Source organism: Nomascus leucogenys, chromosome 4 (genome assembly GCF_006542625.1).
Source record: "Nomascus leucogenys isolate Asia chromosome 4, Asia_NLE_v1, whole genome shotgun sequence".
Taxonomy (NCBI): Eukaryota; Metazoa; Chordata; class Mammalia; order Primates; family Hylobatidae; genus Nomascus; species Nomascus leucogenys.
The window spans coordinates 56,160,397-56,178,087 of record NC_044384.1 but is presented as its reverse complement, the minus strand read 5'-3'; the positions used below and the strand labels follow the sequence as shown (position 1 = coordinate 56,178,087).

Here is a 17,691-nt window from a genome sequence, read left to right as displayed (position 1 = left end):
CCAAATTCGTTTACAAGCCTCCTTTACCCTTAGGTCACGGGTGGCTTTTCTGGCTTTGACCTGAGCGGTGAGTATCCAGAGAGGAGAACGATCTAATTAATTTCTGTGCTGGTGCCTGTAGGGTTCGAAGATCCCAGGCTCCCGCTCCGGCCGCCTGGGTGGGAGCCCGGGAACGCCTCTTCCATTCCCCGTCCGCGAAGTTTGCAGCGCGCCTCGCACGGGAGAGACGCCGTCTGCTGGCTCGCGGCAGAGCGCTGTCAGTTCCTGATCCGGCTGTTGCCCGCTCCAGCCGCGGCAGGTTCGCGAGCTGAGAGGCCACCCCCACGCCGCGGGCTTCCAGCGCGTGGAGCAAGGGGAGCGGCCCCGGCGCCGCCCATATCCCCGGCTGCGCTAGTCCTGGCGCTGCAGGTCCGGGAGGCGCAGGCGGAGAGCGGCGGTGCCCCCGAGCCCCTCTGAGGACGGCACAGGCGGGAGGACCCTGCGCGGCTGGATGGCGGCGGCCGCGCGGCCTCGGGGTCGGGCACCGGGGCCAGTCCTGCCGCCGACGCCGCTGCTGCTGCTGGTGCTGCGGGTGCTGCCAGCCTGGGGGGCGACCGCTCGGGATCCTGGGGCCGCGGCCGGGCTCAGCCTTCACCCGCCTTATTTCAACCTGGCGGAGGCGGCGAGGATTTGGGCCTCCGCCACCTGCGGGGAGAGGGGACCTGGCGAGGGGAGGCCCCAGCCCGAGCTCTACTGCAAGTTGGTCGGGGGCCCAACCGCCCCAGGCAGCGGCCACACCATCCAGGTGAGGGCCTCGGAGAGAGCCGGGGTGGGCGCGCCTTCTCCTTCCCGCGCCGGCCAGACACCCGGAGAAGGGATCGGGCCCTTTCCTCACGCGCGCTAGTGGCTCCGGGCGACCGGGAAGGGCAGTCCCCATCCCCGCGCGCGAGGGCCCACGACCCAGGAGCGATCCCGTGGAAGCACTGCACCGGCACCACCGGCCCGAGGCGAGGATGGGGAGCACGCGAGGTGACCTGAGGCAGTGGTCAGGTTCGGGCTGTTGGAGGGGAAAGTGTGAGGCTGCGCTCTAAGAGATGCAGGCGCCTCGGCCTTTCCCGCCTCCGTCACCCACGGAGCGTCCCGCCAGGCTTGAGTCCTCGAGGATTCCGGGGAGCCTCCTACCCCACCTCCCGGGCCTTATTCGGAGGAGTTCGTGGCAGTTACCTTCTGTGGTATATTTTAAGGGAGAATTTTTAGGTTATAACAGCGGTATCACTCTGTTACTGAAAAGATTCACTTCACTGTACTGCCTGAAGTGCCACCATCCAGTCATTGGGGGTGAATGAGACCTTAGGCGGACAGAGATAGAATGGTTCTCAGAGATCCGAGCCTCACCGCGAACACCCGGGAGAAACGACATTGCGGTGCAGCTTAAGCAGCATCTTGCAGTGCCTGGCCCTTACTCACAGGTCTCACTCTATCGCCAGGCAGGAGTGCAGTGGGGCGATCACGGCTCACGGCAGCCTAGAACTCCTGGGCTCAAGGGATCCTCCCGCCTCAGCCTTGGGCGTAGTGGGACTACAGTGCCTGGCAATTTTTTTTTTTTTTTTTTGAGACAGAGTCTCGCACTGTCGCCGGGGCTGAAATGCAATGGTGCGATCTCGGCTCACTGCAACCTCCGGCCTGGCAATTGTTTATTTATTTATTTATTTATTTTTCTGTAGAGACAGAGTCTGGCTATTTTGCCCAAGCTGGTCTCAAACTCTTGGCTTCAAGCTGTCCTTCTGCCTTGACCTCCCAAAGGGGCAGCAGAATTTGAATCCAGTCCTGACTTCAAATCCTCGACACTAAGCCCAAATTGCCTCCTTCTTCTGCAAAGCATTGCTGAGGAATAGGAAGTGTAGTGGGAAAAGGGAGAGATTTTGGAGCTTGGGTTCTAAAAGAGCAAGGTTATCATTGGGTGTCTAGATTAGTGTTTTAGAAACTCTTTTGACCATGCACTTCCATAAACGACAAGTTGTTGAACATGTAGTGCCATATGTGCTCATTTACTTATAAACTACATGCATGTATTCTATTGATATGTGTTGTGCATATTTTAAAACATGCAAAAAGAGAAATCTAAAAGACAAAATAACAATGATGAAAATACTTTTTACCATATTTATATATTATCTATATTATAAAACATGCAAGAAAAGAAACTAAAAATATAAAATAACAATGTTGAAAATACTTTTAAACAGTCCCCAAATAATTTTGCTTTCTCTATTTTATGATTGTGTGTTTATAAACACACAAATATGCAAATATAATTGTGTGTATAATTATTTTTGAGAAATTTAGTTTAGCTCTTATAACAATTCAGTTTTTAATTTAATTTTATTTTTGAGACAGGGTCTCACTCTATCACCCAGGCTGGAGTGCAGTTGTGCTATCTTGGCTCACTGCAACCTTCACCTCCTGGGCCCAGGTAATCCTCCCACTTCAGCCTCCCAAGTAGCTGGGACTATAGGCACATGACACCATGCGTGGTTAATTTTTGTATCTTTTGTAGAGACAAGGTTTTGCCATGTTGGCCAGACTGGTCTTGAACCCCTGGGCTCAAGTGATCTGCCCACCTTGGCCTCCGAAAGTGCTGGGATTACAGGCATGAGCCACTGCACCTGGCCTGATTTTTGTGTTATACTTGATTTTAGTGATTGTTATAGCTGAAAAGATACCTAAAAAAAAATGTAGATTCAAATGGAAGAACTGCATTGACCAGTCACATAATTTACAGAGTTCAGTGCAAAGTGGAAATGTAGAACCCTTGTTAAAAAATTATTTTAAATATCAAGATGGTGACAGCACAGCATTGAAGTAAGTAGGGGCCCTTCGAAGTGAGGGGCCGCATGTGACTGTACAGGTCTTTTGCCGTCTAAGCTACTAAATCATGGTACTATAGCTCTAGCTCTGCCCCATCCTTCAGTTAGCCTAAAAATTTTTAGAAGTAGAAACTTGGCCAGTAATTGTTCACTTCCAAGTTATATTCAGCATTCCTAGTAGAAAGGTATTACGTTTTGATGTTTTGTATTGTTTTGTTTTTGAGATGAAGCCTCTCTCGTCTCTCCCAGGTTGGAGTGCAGTGGCACAGTCTCGGCTCACTGCAACCTCCACTTCCTGGGTTCAAGCAATTCTCCTGCTTCAGCCTCCCGAGTAGCTGGGATTACAGGCGCCTGCCACCACGCCCAGCTAATTTTTGTATTTTTAGTAGAGACGGGGTTTCACCATGTTGGCCAGGCTGGTCTCGAACTACTGACCCCAGGTGATCCACCCGCCTTGGCCTCCCAAAGTGCTAGGATTACAGGTGTGAGCCACCGCAGTCGGCCTGTTTTGGTGTTTTAAACAATAGATTGAAGACTCGTTGCAAATCTTTTGCTGGAAAATATTAATGTTAGAAATTTTTGTTTCCATGAGAAAAGACTTATTTCTGTCATTCTGATGCTTGTTTTCTATATGCTTTATATATTTTTTGGCTACTCTCAATTCTTCTACTATTGTCTTCTGGTTTAATTGATTTTTACCATTTTGATTCTCTCCTCATTTCCTTTTCTATATATATATTTAAGGTTTTTTTAGTACTTATTCTGAGGATTACAATTAGTATCCTAAATATATAACAATCCAGTTTGAATTAATACTAGCTTAACTTCAATAGCATCCCAAATTCTGCTTCTATATAACTCTGTCCTTTATGTTATTGTTGCAAATTACATCTTTATACATTATTGTTCATTATTATAAATTTATAATTATTGTTATTATATAAGCATTTGTCTTCTAAATAATATACAAAAAAAAGCAGTTAAAAACCAAAGATATGGAGAGGCATGATGGCTCACGCCTGTAATCCCAGCACTTTGGGAGGCCGAGGTGGGCGGATCGCCTGAGGTTGGGCATTCAAGACCAGCTTGGCCAGCATGGTGAAACCCCATTTCTACTAAAAACACAAATATTAGCCAGGCGTGGTCGCAGGCGCCTGTAATCCCAGCTACTTGGGAGGCTGAGGCAGGAGAATTGCTTGAACCCAGGAGCTGAGATCATGCCATTGCACTCCAGCCTGGGCAACAGAGCAAGACTCCATCTCAAAAACAAAACAAAACAACCCAAAAATACAATAATACTGGTTTTTATGTTTACATATGTAGTTACCTATACTGTTGTTCTTTCTTAGTATGGCTTTGAATTACTGTCTAGTGTCTTTTCATTTCATCTTGAATGACTCCTTTTAGCATTTCTTGTAGAGTAGATCTGCTAGCAGGATTCCCTCAGCTCTTGTGAGTGAGACTCTGTATCAAAAAAAAAAATAGAGAAATGTACAGTGCATTATACACTGAACACATTTGGCATGCTAAATAATCCACTGGCATACAGACTTCTATAGCCTTCTATATTATAGAAATAGTAACTTGTTTTAGTACTGTTTTAACAACTAGATATTATTTGCTTAAAGATACTTCTTATCAGCTCAAATAATATTTTGGGGGGAGATTTTAATTTTTAAGGTTAATTTAGTGGCAATAATACATTTTTCCAGGTCATACATTTATTCCTGGTTGTAATTGAGGCATTTATGAAACCTGTGTTAACTCTCAGCATTCTGGAACCATTTGCCTAGTTAGGAAAAGATTTACTAAGTGGCACCTGAGTGGTCTAAGTCAATGGCGCTGCCTATGGTTGTGCTATATACATGGATTCCTGGCCAAGCGGGTGAGTGGGGCCACCTGGGCAGGGCTGCATCTGCTCAGAGGCAGGGAGTCTTTTTCTGCTTTGCAATAAAGAAGTGTTTGAATGAGGTCGTAGGGCACTGATTAGATCCCTCATGTCAACAGGGTGGAAACTGCCCTGAGGAAAGCCAGCTCCTTGAGTCCCCTGTGTCCTGCCAGTTTCTCAGTGTCAAAAACATATTGTATTCCCTCAGTGGTTTTCCCATCCTAGAAGCTCAGAAAATACATGTGGAGTTAATAAGTGAATATTAACTGGAGAGAAATACGGGTTTAAAGTGATTATGCACATCTAAATTGTGAGAGGTGGGAAATAGGAGTGAGTTCTCCGTTACTTTCAAGTTGCACCATATACTGCGCATACTGTGTATAGGAGTGATACCAAATATAGGGGGCAGAATGGTGAGAAGGAGGAATGGCCTAGTAACAAGGGGCTTTGCTCCCCTGCTTAATGCAAGATATTGATTTAACACACACAGACAACACTTATTGATGCTTGGCACAGGTCTAAAGCATATTACACATTGACTTCTTGATTGTCACGACAATTTATGAATGTATGAAGGAGGTACAATTAGCATGCTCCTTTTACAAATGAGGAAACTGAAGCACACAGAAGTTAAATGATGTGTCCAAGATCACACAGCTAGTATGTGGTAAAGCCAGATTTAAACCCAAGTACTCTGGCTGCAGAATTCACCCGCTTACCCGCTATACTATGCTGTCACAGACATGCTAACTACTCCTTCCTCTGAATTCCAGCTAAACTGTGCATTGCCTTGCTAATTCCACTTATCACCTTGGAGCCATCCATCTTCATGTCTGTCTCCTTATTAGGATCATGAGCTTCCTGAGGGTGGGGCCCTGTCTTCCTGTTCATGTCTGGACAGAGTATTGAGATTCCCTATAGAGAAGAATTCCTGTGCAAAGTATGCTGCACTGTTTCCTTGTGGAAGCTTGTCTTAGACACCCCATCAATGCTTTTTGAAGAAATATTCAAAAGGCAACACCACCGCAGAATTTACTTATCAGAGCAACACTCTGATGGAATTGCTGTTTGATTTTCAAAGTACCTGAATTTTAACAATCTGTCTTCTGGAAGACAGGTGTGGCCCTGCTGTGTCTGATGCAGTGGCTGAACCCAATGCCTAGGACTGGACTCCCAGAAGCTGGAAGAGGCAAGGAAGGATCCTTCCTCTACAGATTTCAGAGGGAGGGCAGTCTTGCTGACACCTTGATTTTGGTCTTGTAGACTCCAGCATGGTGAGAGAGAAATTTCAGTTGTTCTAAGCCACCCAATTTGTGCTACTTTGTACGGCAGCCTTAGAAACTTAATGCAGTAACTTTAGCTTTAACTTAGTTAACCAGCAGGTGTATTGACCATTCAGTGCAAGCGTGTTATCCCTGTATGGGAGAGCAACAGAGAGGGGACACTGCATGAGGCTCTGTGTGTAGTTCTAGAGTCTTGGTTTGTGAGACTTTGCAACCTGATAACTCAAAATGTGGCCCCTAAAAAGAATGAGAAGAGCTCTAGGCTGAACAAGTATTTAGAGATCATGCACATCATGAGTCATCCTTAAGGCCAGGAATGGTGGATCACACTTATAATCCTAGCACTTTGGGAGGCTGAGGCGGGTGAATCACTTGAGGTCAGGAGTTTAAAACCAGCCTGGCCAAATAAAAAAAAAATTAGCTGGGCATGGTGGTGTGTGCCTGTAATCCCATCTACTTGGGAGGCTGAGGCAGGAGAATTGCTTGAACCCAGAGGCAGAGGCTGCAGTGAGCTGAGATCACACCACTGCACTCCAGCCTGGGTGACAAAGCGAGACTCCATCTCAAAAAAAAAAAATAGAGAAATATGTGCACTTCTTTATGGCAGTAAGCTGTGTTGTGTGTGTCTTACACCTGATCTTTGCTTAATGCATGTGGGGTGGCCCGAGTTTGGGGGTGGTACATACCTGTGAGCCTTGGATCCACTTTTTGAGCAGAGTCCAGTGGTTGGATAATTCCTTCACTACTAGTGAGGTCTCAGAGGGCTGCTTCAGGGGAGGGAAGGGATGGAATTGTGAAATGAAAGCTCCTATTCCCTATGTCACGGGATTGGCTCTGCAGAGACTAAATATTGCCAAACATTTGTGTGCATGAAAGACACTGGTGGCAAAGATTCTATGCAAGAGAGTTTGCACAGTAATTTGATGAGAATGCAAACATTTCAGATTTTTAAGTTTTCTTACATGTTTCCAGGCTGCTTTCCTATTTTATTGTGACGACTTATCATTTACTGTATCTTTAATGTGCCATTGAATTCTAAATGTTTTTGATGAACTAGAAAAAGTAGCAGAATGTTCTGGGAGACTTCATTAGGAAAATCACTAAATAAGCTTGTTATAAACTTGAGTTCTCTTTCTTTCATTTTATTTCATTATCTTCTAGGTAAACTTATTAGACTTTTCTTTGAATAAAAATATAGCTGTTAAAGTAAAATTTTCTGATAGAAGTGCTAAGAGCAGGTGAAATCCTTTTTTTTTTTTGAGACGTTGTTTTGCTCTGTGGCCCAGGTTGGTGTGCAGTGGTACAATCTTGGCTCACTGAAACCTCTGCCTCCTGAGTTCAAGCGATTCTCCTGCCTCAGCCTCCCAAGTAGCTGGGATTACAGGCACGTGTGAACACGCCCGGCTAATTTTTGTATTTTTAGTAGAGATGGGTTTCACCATGTTGCCTAGGCTGGTCTTGAACTCCTGACCTCAAGCAATCCACTTGCCTTGGCTTCCCAAAGTTCTAGGATTACAGGCATGAGCCACCGCACCCTGATAGATGAAATCTTTATTCTCTGAGCAGGTGCTGGCTTAGAAGAGATTCTTTCAACCTTTCCTATACTTGATGTTACCTGCAGCATCCTCGTTTTCTTTGATAACTTGCCCTGGTTCTGGGGTGTGGTCTTTCTCTGGCTATTCCACATGTGACTATCACTGCAGTTTAAGAAAATTGTAGCTGAAACAAGCCACAGTAGAACCGCCTGACTAAATATGAGGAAGAGGAGGCCAAGGGCCTTTAGAATCATTACAAAGATGTTTGTAAGCAGTGGTTCTCCATCTTCGTGGGAGATTAAATAGGAAGGAGGGTGTAATGTTGCAGCACAGAGTACTGGGATTTGCTACAGAGAAGAACTTCCTGTGCTAAGCGTGCTGCACCACTGAAATGATTTCTGAACAGGAGGATAAGGGCCTCATCTTTAGGTCAAAATCCTCTGTGCGATCTTTTAGCCCCCAACACTTGCAATTACAAGGCTTTACTTGGGAGGCCTCATGGGGGAAAGCTGCCCTCCCCACACCTGACTTGGTGCACAGTGAATGCACTGCAATTTTCTGGAGGAAGTTTTGGTCAAGGATGCAGGCTCTACTGGCCCAGGAGCCTCTCATACGCATATCTGCATTCCTGACCTGGGAGCCTCTATTCTGGGGGCTCCCTTATCAGGAGCCTTGGCTGAGGTTCTTCCCAGGTGCCTCCACTGAGACTTCCTTACTAGTACACCATACAGGTTGGGAATCCCTCATCCAAAAATCCAAAATCCCAAATGCTCCCAAATCCACAACTTTTTGAGTGCCAGCATGACGTTCAAAGAAGTGCTCATTGGAGCTTCCTGGATTTTGGATTTTTGGATTTGAAATGCTTTTCTGGTAAATATAATATAAATATTCCAATATCCAAAAAAAAAAAAATCCCAAATCTGAAACATTTTTGGCCTCAAGTATTTCAGATAAAGGATACTCAACCTGTGTCAGTTTGCTCAGACTGCCATAATAAAGTACCACAGCCAGGGTGGCTTAAACAGCACAGTTTGATTTTCTCACAGCTCTGGAGGCTTAGAAGTCTAAGGCATGGGTATGGCTGGTTTCTGCTGAGGCCTCTCTCTTTGGCTTGTAGACGGCTGCCTTCTGCCTGTGTCTTCACGTGGTCTCTTCTCTGTGCGTATGTGTCCCCATCTCCTCTTCTTATAGGGATTCCAGGCATATTGGATTAGGGCCTGCAGTAATGACTTCATTTTACCTTAATTATCTCTTTAAAGGCCCTGTCTCAAAATACAGTCCTATTCTGAGGTCATGGGGGTTAGGACTTCAAACTATGAATTTGTGGGAGGGGGTGAGTGGTGGGGGGAAATGGAACACTGGAACCAGCCTGTTTGTCTTCTTCTTTTTTTTTTTTTTTTTGAGACGGAGTCTCGCTCTGTCGCCCAGGCTGGAGTGCAGTGGTGTGATCTCGGCTCGCTGCAAGCTCCGCCTCCCCGGTTCACACCATTCTCCTGCCTCAGCCTCCCTAGTAGCTGGGACTACAGGCGCCTGCCATCATGGCCAGATAATTTTTCTGTTTTTAGTAGAGACGGGGTTTCACCGCATTAGCCAGGATGGTCTCAATCTCCTGATTTTGTGATCCTCCCGCCTTAGCCTCCCAAAGTGCTGGGATTACAGGCATTAGCCACCATACCCTGCCTCTCTTCTCTTTTATCTCTTGCCTGCACTGTCACAGTAAGTTAATAAAGTCTGGGTTGGTGCTTAATTTGGACTCATTGTCTTAATTGACTGCTTTAACAGCTGGAAGCTCAACAGAGGCTGGAAGACTGACTTTTGAGGTGATTCTTAAAGTAGATTCCAATCAACTAATAAGAATGGTGCTGCCTGGAGACATGCGTGCCCATGCACTTGTGGGTAATGTCCATTCACTTCTATATTTAGCAAATATTTATTGGCATCTGCTATGTGCCAGGTATAGGGGATGGTGATATAAGGGGCTGGAAGTACAGTTACAAGGCAGAAAAGTTCCCTGTCCTCACTGAGCTAACCTCCCATGGGGAGACTGTAGCCATTGAGTAAATATAATAATTGCAGCTTGTTATTTTGCCTTAGAGAGAATAAACAGGATTCTGTGATAAAAATTAAAGAGGAGATGATGGCCGGGGTGTGGTGGCTCACGCCTGTAATCCCAACAGTTTGGGAGGCTGAGGTGGGCAGATAGCTAGAGCCCAGGAGTTCAAAACCAGCCTGGGTAACATGGTGAAACCCTGTCTCTACAAAAAAGTACAAAAATTAGCTGGGCATGGTGGCATGTGCCTGTAGTCCCAGCTACTTGGGAGGTTGAGATGGGAGGATCACTTGAGCCCAGGAGGTTGAGGCTGCAGTGAGCCATGACTGCATCACTACGCTGTAGCCTGGGCAACAGAGAGAGAGAGAAAAAGAGAGAGAGATACAAGAAGAAAGGAAGGAAGGAAGGAAGAAAAGAAAGGAAAGAAAGAAAAGGAAAGGAAAAGAAAAGGAAAGGAAAAGAAAAGAAAAGGAAAGATGATGTTGGTGCAGAAATCTGAGGGTTGAGAGGAGGGCAGCCTCACAATGAGGCTGGGAGAGGGTGACCCCGGAGGCCTGAGGCCCCTGAGGCGAGAACGTGTTTGCTGTGTTCCAGGAACCCAGAAAGCCACATGACTGTTGTTGTTACATGTTTTGAATGTTGTCCCTGAGTGAGACCTCTGTGGTCTTTCTAGAATTTATACATATTTCATTTTATATTTGTATGTATTGATACCCTTTCTGGTCCTCAAAAATATTTAAGTGAGTGATAAAACTAAAAAAGGCTGAGATGAGGGAATTGGGAATGTAGGAAAAGAAAGCAGGAAAAAGTGTAATTGTTTCATAAAGGGGTTAAAATAATAACTGAAATAGAACTGAGAGGGAAAAACGTGGTTTGAGGAATGAGTCAGATTGGGGTCAGACTATCTCCTTGAGGAAGGTGTCTGGTTCTCATAGATCAGTAGTTGGTGGTTGATTGGGTAAACTACCAGGAAAGACCTATTTTCATAAATCTAGGCTAAGAGGAAGTACTTTGGGTTTGGGGTATTAATTGGGCAGGCCTAGATGTGGCCTGGCCCACCTTGTAAACTTGCGTTTGCCTTGGAGCAGATGACTTACATGTCATTGAAGCTGCCAAACACCCCACTGACAGTAGTGTCAGAGGTGTTCGAACTAGAGAGACTCCATCTTGAGCGACAGCTAGGAAAATAAGGCTGGGACGTGCTGGGCTGCATTCCCAGAAAGCTAGGTATTCCTAGCCTGGAGATGCTTACAGTTAGGGGAATAGATTGATAATGTTTACTAAACAGACCCAGACTTGGGAGTGTCCTAATATCCCGATATCTTGAGAACAAAGGCATTCCTAATTTTGCTTTAAAGGTAATAATATTGATTCTTGCAAAATATAGTAATTACGAAAATTAATCCTTTATCACAAACCCTTGTATCAGAGCACATCTCCCCATGATCTTTTTTTATCCTATATAAAATCTTTTATTTATCCTTACCTAAAGATCCATGATCTTTTTTTGTCCTTACCTTACCTAGGTAAGACGTGTTCCTCCTCTTACTTTCGGGAATGCCCTATTCTGTTTATAGAGTAGCTGTTCTTTCACCACATTACTTTCTTAATAAACTTGCTTTTGCTTCGCACTGAATTCTTTCTTGCGCGAGATCCAAGAACCCTCTTGGGGCCTGGATCGGGCCCCCATTCCTGTAACAGTAACATGCCAACACTACACCTAGGGAACAGGAAAATAGCGAGAGAAGTAGAAGGAAGAGGATTGCATGGAAACCATTGAAAAATTGGGCTTTAAGACTTCCAGAAAGAACTTCTTGAGTTTTTTCAAGAAGGAACCAGTTGGTACCAGGAGCCTAAAGTAGATGTACAGTGTCATAATTAAGAGTATGGGCTTTGGAATTAATAGAGCTGGCTTTAAATGTATTCCTTCCTAAAGACATGACCTTGAGTGAGTTATTTAACCTTTATGAGACTTGGTTTCATCATCTGTAAAATGGTGACACCATACAGTTATTAGGAGGATTACATGAGGTAAATCATAATGCATCTGGAACACGGTTAGTGTTTAATAAATGGTAACTTTTTTCTTTTCTTTCTTTCTTTTTTTTTTTTTTTGAGGCACAATCTCACTCTGTCTCCTAGGCTGGAGTGCGGTGGCATGATTTCAGCTCATTGCAGCCTCTACCTCCTGGGCTCAGGTGATCCTCCTACCTCAGCCTCCTGAGTAGCTGGAACTACAGGGGCATGCCACCATGCCCAGCTAATTTTTGTAGTTTTTGTAGAGTTAGTGTTTTGCCATGTTGCCCAGGCTGGTCTCAAACTCCTGGGCTCAATCTATCCTCTCGCCTCCGCCTCTGAAAGTGCTGGGATTACAGGCATGAGCCACCATGACCAGTCATAAGTCATAACTCTAATTAAATATTGTTGAGAAATCTATTTTGGTAAGAAAGTCAAAATAAGAAGACATTGATAAAAGGGGTCAGATGTGATGAGGTGCAGAGATTAGGAGAATAAGGCATCGTTGCCTGGGAAACCTCTTTTTGAATGGAAATAAATCATAATGAAGAAATATATTGTGACCAAAAGAATAACTCTCATTTCCTCTTTTCTCTCTGATTTGGCCATGATAAGCAAGGAAGTCTCTGAAACTGGTGAGACTGCCCAGAGATGGAAGAGCTGAGTTGGGCATGAGTGGAGCTTTCTGGCCAGAGCGGGCAAGTGAGCTGAGAATAGGTTCTGGGGAGGCCCTGCTCATGGATTTCCATTAGGGTAGAAAAAACGAGTCTAGATTTCATTAGACTGTGCTTTCTAATAGCTGAGTTTAGTGACATAGGTATCAGTCTGCAATTACTGCCTTCCTTCCTGTGGTTGGTTAAAAACTTTTGAGTAACTAAATATAGTTTCTGCCATTTTAATTTATGAATCAAATCAACTAATACTGAGTGCCTACCCTGTGCCAGATACCAATCTAGGTTTATAGTAGTGAGCAAAATTGATGAAGCCCTACCCTCAGTGCAGTTACAATACAATAAAGAGGATAATTTAAAAAGGAAATGATTTGCAATTCCTGCTGAGGATGAAGAGAAGCGGGTAGGGGAATAGACACGGAGGTAGAGGGCAGCACTGCTTTAGATGGAGTTGCTAAGGAAGACTGCCGAAAAGAGACTTCAGTCTGGGAGAAGCGTGTTCCTGGGAGAGCGAACAGCATGTGCAAAGACCCTGAGGCAGGAGCAGACTTGGAGTGATTGAGAAACAGCCAGTCAGTGTGGGTCAAATGGAGTGAGTGGGGGGAAAGTGCGAGGTTGTTTCAAGCACATTTGTTTTAATCCTGATCGGAATGATCTAGCAGAAAGGAAGAAATGAGATGCAGTGGGGAGAGAGAGGAGAGAGAGAGAGAGAGAGAGAGAGTCAGGGGACAGGAGCTTCTCCATACCAATGATTAGGAAGATGAGCAAGTTAAGCAAATTCACGAGGTGAGGAGAAGGGGATGAGAGTTTGAGGAGCAAGGAGAATGTGTGAAATAACTTCCAGGAGAGTGAAAGAGTAAATATAGTGAAATATTACATCAATATAGAAAAACACAGTTCTCAGTTGTCTATGGAGGGAGAAGCCTAACGGCAAGCATCTTCCTTCCTAAAGGAAGCTTCTTTCTTCTTTTTTTAATTTTAGAGACAGTGTCTTGCTCTGTTGCCCAGGCTGGAGTGTAGTGATGTGATCATGGCTCACTGCAGCCTCAAACTCCTGGGCTCAAGGGAGCCTCAGCCTCCCAAGTAGCTGGGACTACAGGTGTGTACCACCATGCCCGGCTAATTTTTTTTTCTTTTTTGTGGAGATGGGGGTGTCACTTTGTTGCCCAAGCTGGTCTTGAACTCTTAGGCTCAAGTAATCCTCCCACCTTGGCCTCCCAAAGTGTTGCGATTACAAGTGTGAGCCACCACGCCTGGCTTAAAAATATCCTCCTTACCTGGTTGTGTCTGACTCACAGGCTGGTGGTGCCCAGCAGGGGAGATACATGTTTTCTGGCCAAGCCCAAATCTCTGTGGTGCCCAAATCTCCGAGGCACCAGCAGATTCAGATGCTACACCTCATACTGCTAGACAGCTATTCCCCCTCTTCCTTGTCTCTTGTCTTCCCTTCTCCAGCATCCCCTCTTGGGCTAATTCTCAGGTTCTATCTTGACTCCACCACTTAGACCAATTGCTCCACCTCTTTGTGTCTGTTTCCCTCTCTATAAAAGGGTCTGATGCTTGTGTCTACCTTGTAGATTTGTCATGGAAATTGAGTTAATGCATATAAAGTGCAAGGGGCCACGTCTGGCACATGGATGTTTCCTTTTGTCATTACTACCATCAATGCAGCTACTTCTATGACTGCTGCAGCACTGTCTATGGCTAGTGGTGCACCCATATGTGCCAGTCGTCATTGCTTCTGAGGTTCCCAGACTGCAATGGGCAGAAGAATCCTTTGGAGTGCTTTTACAAAATTCTGATGCCTAGCTCCCACCAGAGATGCTGATTCTAGGCCCAGAAGGGTCTGCATTTCCAGCAAGCACTCCAGTGGTTCGAATGGAGGTATGATCACACCACCTGGTGTCTACTTCATGGATGACATCTCATTTAATCTTCAAACCACTGCGTAAGATAGGCAGTATTAATCCATTATAATAAAGAGAAAATGGAGCTCAAGGGAGTCTACATAATTCAACTTACGTTCCATAGCTGTAACTGGTAGCCATCAGGATTTGAATTTCCATCTATTCTACTCCAAAATGTAGACTAGTTAAATGAGTCAAAAGGAATGAGTTGAAATGAATTCAAAGGACTCCCCCACCTAGAATTTGGAGTTTTGCAGACAATTGCTTATCTGCTTCTTTTTAAAAAGGGGTGTGTCCAACATGGCACATGTATACATGTGTAACAAAACCTGCAGGTTGTGCACATGTACCCTAGAACTTAAAGTATAATAATAAAAAAAGGGTGTGTGTGTGTGTGTGTGTGTTTAAATACCTGGAACCAACTTTGAGTCCCTTGTTTTAGCTCTCTCTCAAATCCCTATCTCTAGGAACCAGGCACATTAGAGATGTCATCTTCCACCCCCTGGTGCCATGAAACCTTGTGTGTGGGAGTCGCAGAGCTGGGTGTTCACCACTCACCCCAGTATATTTAGGAAACATTCAGGAAATTCACAGAACACTTGCCCAAATCTTCAGTAACCACACCTAAATGCCTTTGTGACTCTCAAAAGGGAGAATGCTCTGAACAAGGTCTTTGCAAAGGAGCAATCCCAAGTTAGGAAGGGAGTCCAGGATGTTCTACACATCAGGCCTCCAGCTGGCTTGGGTTTGGGCACTTGAGACACCGTGGCCTCCGGAACCTTAGTGAGTGATGGCTATAGGAGCAGAGGTTCGTGGAAACATGAATGTGGTAATTTGTAGTGGGGCTGTTGATGGATGAACGTTGGTTAAATGCTTATCTTGCCGGGCTCTTTGTGCTGCCACAAGGGTGTGCATCTGAACCTCTGCCAGACAGATTTCTTTCCCCAGCTGGGTCTCTTCCCATACATCTGATACTGGGCAGGTGTATGGAAAGTCACATAATTGTCATTCCAGGGCTGTTTCACAGTGTCCAAATCTAAGACAGCACCTTTTGATGTAGCTCACAAGAGCAGCTTGGCCAGGAGGAAAGTGTTCCAGGTCATAAGTAACATTAGCAGGCACACACACAGTTCCTGGCCCCAGCATGACCTAGCTGTGTGGTTTGAGATGAAGCACTTCACCTCTTTGAGCTGTTTCTTCATCTTTAAGTTTTGAATACTTTGATATAAAGTTTATGGTGTTCTGGAGATTAAGCAAAGTAAAGCACTGTGTTCCTTTGCTGGGCTCCCATACCCCAGTGCTAGCTTGCCCCAGCATCTTTTGGTAATGTGCAGTGGTTGAGTTACTTCTCTTGTCTCCCACTAACTTTCTTTAGGGACAGATCCAGCTCTTAGTGCTTGTTTGTTTGTTTTTACCACAGTATCTAACACAGTGCTCTACCCATGGTAGGTAATTTGGATAAGTTGAATAAATGAATGAATGTTCAAACAAAACCCCCCAGAAACTATGTTAGGGAGCACTGCTATAATCATCCTCTAGCTTCTTGGAAGAATATAGTATTTACGTTGTGAATTCAGTTATAAAGTATTACACGTGGAAGGCTTTTTAGTTAAGAAAGATCATAAAAAATGTTAGGAACTAGGAGAGACTACTTTTTTCCATCCTTCTGAAAAAGGGTAGGTCATTCTGTGGGCTTCTGGTTTATTCTCTGGAGACTGCCAAATTTGGAGCTCAACTCGGCTTAGTTGTTTTTTTTTTTTTTTTTTTTTTTTTTTTTTTTTTTTTTTTGAGACGGAGTCTCGCTCTTTCACCCAGGCTGGAGTGCAGTGGCGCGATCTCGGCTCACTGCAAGCTCTCCGCCTCCCGGGTTCACGCCATTCTCCTGCCTCAGCCTCTCCGAGTAGCTGGGACTACAGGCGCCCGCCACCACGCCCGGCTAATTTTTTTGTATTTTTAGTAGAGACGGGGTTTCACCGTGGTCTCGATCTCCTGACCTCGTGATCCGCCCGCCTCGGCCTCCCAAAGTGCTGGGATTACAAGCGTGAGCCACCGCGCCCGGCCTCGGCTTAGTTGTTTATGGGAACAGTCCTATCTCCTTTCTTCATAGCCCCTTCTGTTACATTTTCTGTTTCCCATCTGAATAAGCTAATAATGTAATAGCCTTGGTGCAATTCCAAGTGTGAGTCCCTTGTTCTGTTTATCTTTCGGTGTTCTCATCTCTCTGTCTAGAATGGCATTTGGTACAGAGTAGATGATCATCATAGGTTTGTCGCATGGATGGATGAATAATTGAACATGGGAGTTCTCTTCTCTGTTCCTTTTCTTCTCCGACTTCTATCAGTTTTTGTCCTGCTTTATTTATTTATGGGTGTTTTAAAAATATCGGACGTCAGGCACAGAGTTAGATTATGGATTAGTCATAACACTCAGTTTATGAGATATTTATATACACAAATATATATTCCATACATCTGCCCACTACCAGATGTATGGGAAGAGACCCAGCTCGGGAATACATTATCATTACATACACACGCACACACACGCACAGACATATATGCACATATATATACACATACATACATATATATACACACATATATATGCACATATATACACACATATATATGCACATATATATACACATACACACATATACACACACACATACACATATATTTGAGACAGGGTCTCACTCCATCACCCAGGCTGTAGTGCAGTGATGCAATCATGGCTCACTGCAGCCTCGACTTCCCCGGCTCAGGTAATCCTTCCACCTCAGCTTCCCAAGTAGCGGGGATGCATGCCACCATGCCCGGCTGATTTTTGTATTTTTTGTAGAGACAGGGTTTCGCCATGTTGCCCAAGCTGTTCTTGAACTCCTGAGCTCAAGCAATCCTCCCACCTTGGCCTCCCAAAGTGCTAGGATTACAGGTGTGAGCTACTGTGCCTGGCCTATATATGTATTTTAAATAGTAATAAGCATTCATGAACTTGCTACCAAAACCAAACATAGAGCCTGGATAATAATTTATGTCTAAATGTATGGTCTGCCCACCCCCATTCCCTCTGTCTCTTACATTCTGGGGAAATAATCATCCCAAATCCTTTATTAATACTTTGCTTTTTTAATATAGTTTTTACTACATCTATATGTATTTCTAAAAAGTAGGTGCTTTTTATTTTGCTTGCTCATAACTTTATAAAAAGTATATCATGCTTTTTTCACTTAATATTATATTGCTGAGATTCATCAATATTGTTTCATCCATATTGTTTCATTGTATATATTCATTTACTCATTATTGCTTGTATAGTTATTAATTGTGTGAATATACCACTGTTAGTTCATCCACCCTCCTGTGGCTGGGCAATTAGGTTATTCCCAGGATTTTGCTCTTATGAACAGTGCTGCTGTGAATAGTGTTGAATATAATACCATCAAATTTGTGCAAGAGTTTCTTTTTGGTTATGAGTTTGAGAGTAGAATGCCAT

General features: G+C 44.5%; 1 protein-coding gene across 3 annotated transcripts in view; it reads left to right on the top strand.

Annotated features, from left to right (window-relative positions):
* The first annotated feature begins 259 nt into the window (after nucleotides 1-259).
* LAMA3 (laminin subunit alpha 3) overlaps nucleotides 260-17,691 on the top strand; it is a 274,538-nt gene continuing 257,106 nt past the window's right edge. For 2 of the 3 annotated variants that reach the window (XM_030810644.1, XM_012506378.2), the window contains exon 1: nucleotides 260-784. In XM_030810644.1, coding sequence (XP_030666504.1) covers nucleotides 491-784 — 294 coding nt within the window. In that variant the 5' untranslated portion in view covers nucleotides 260-490. The remainder of the gene's footprint in view (nucleotides 785-17,691) is intronic. The other variant, XM_030810643.1, reaches the window with a different exon arrangement.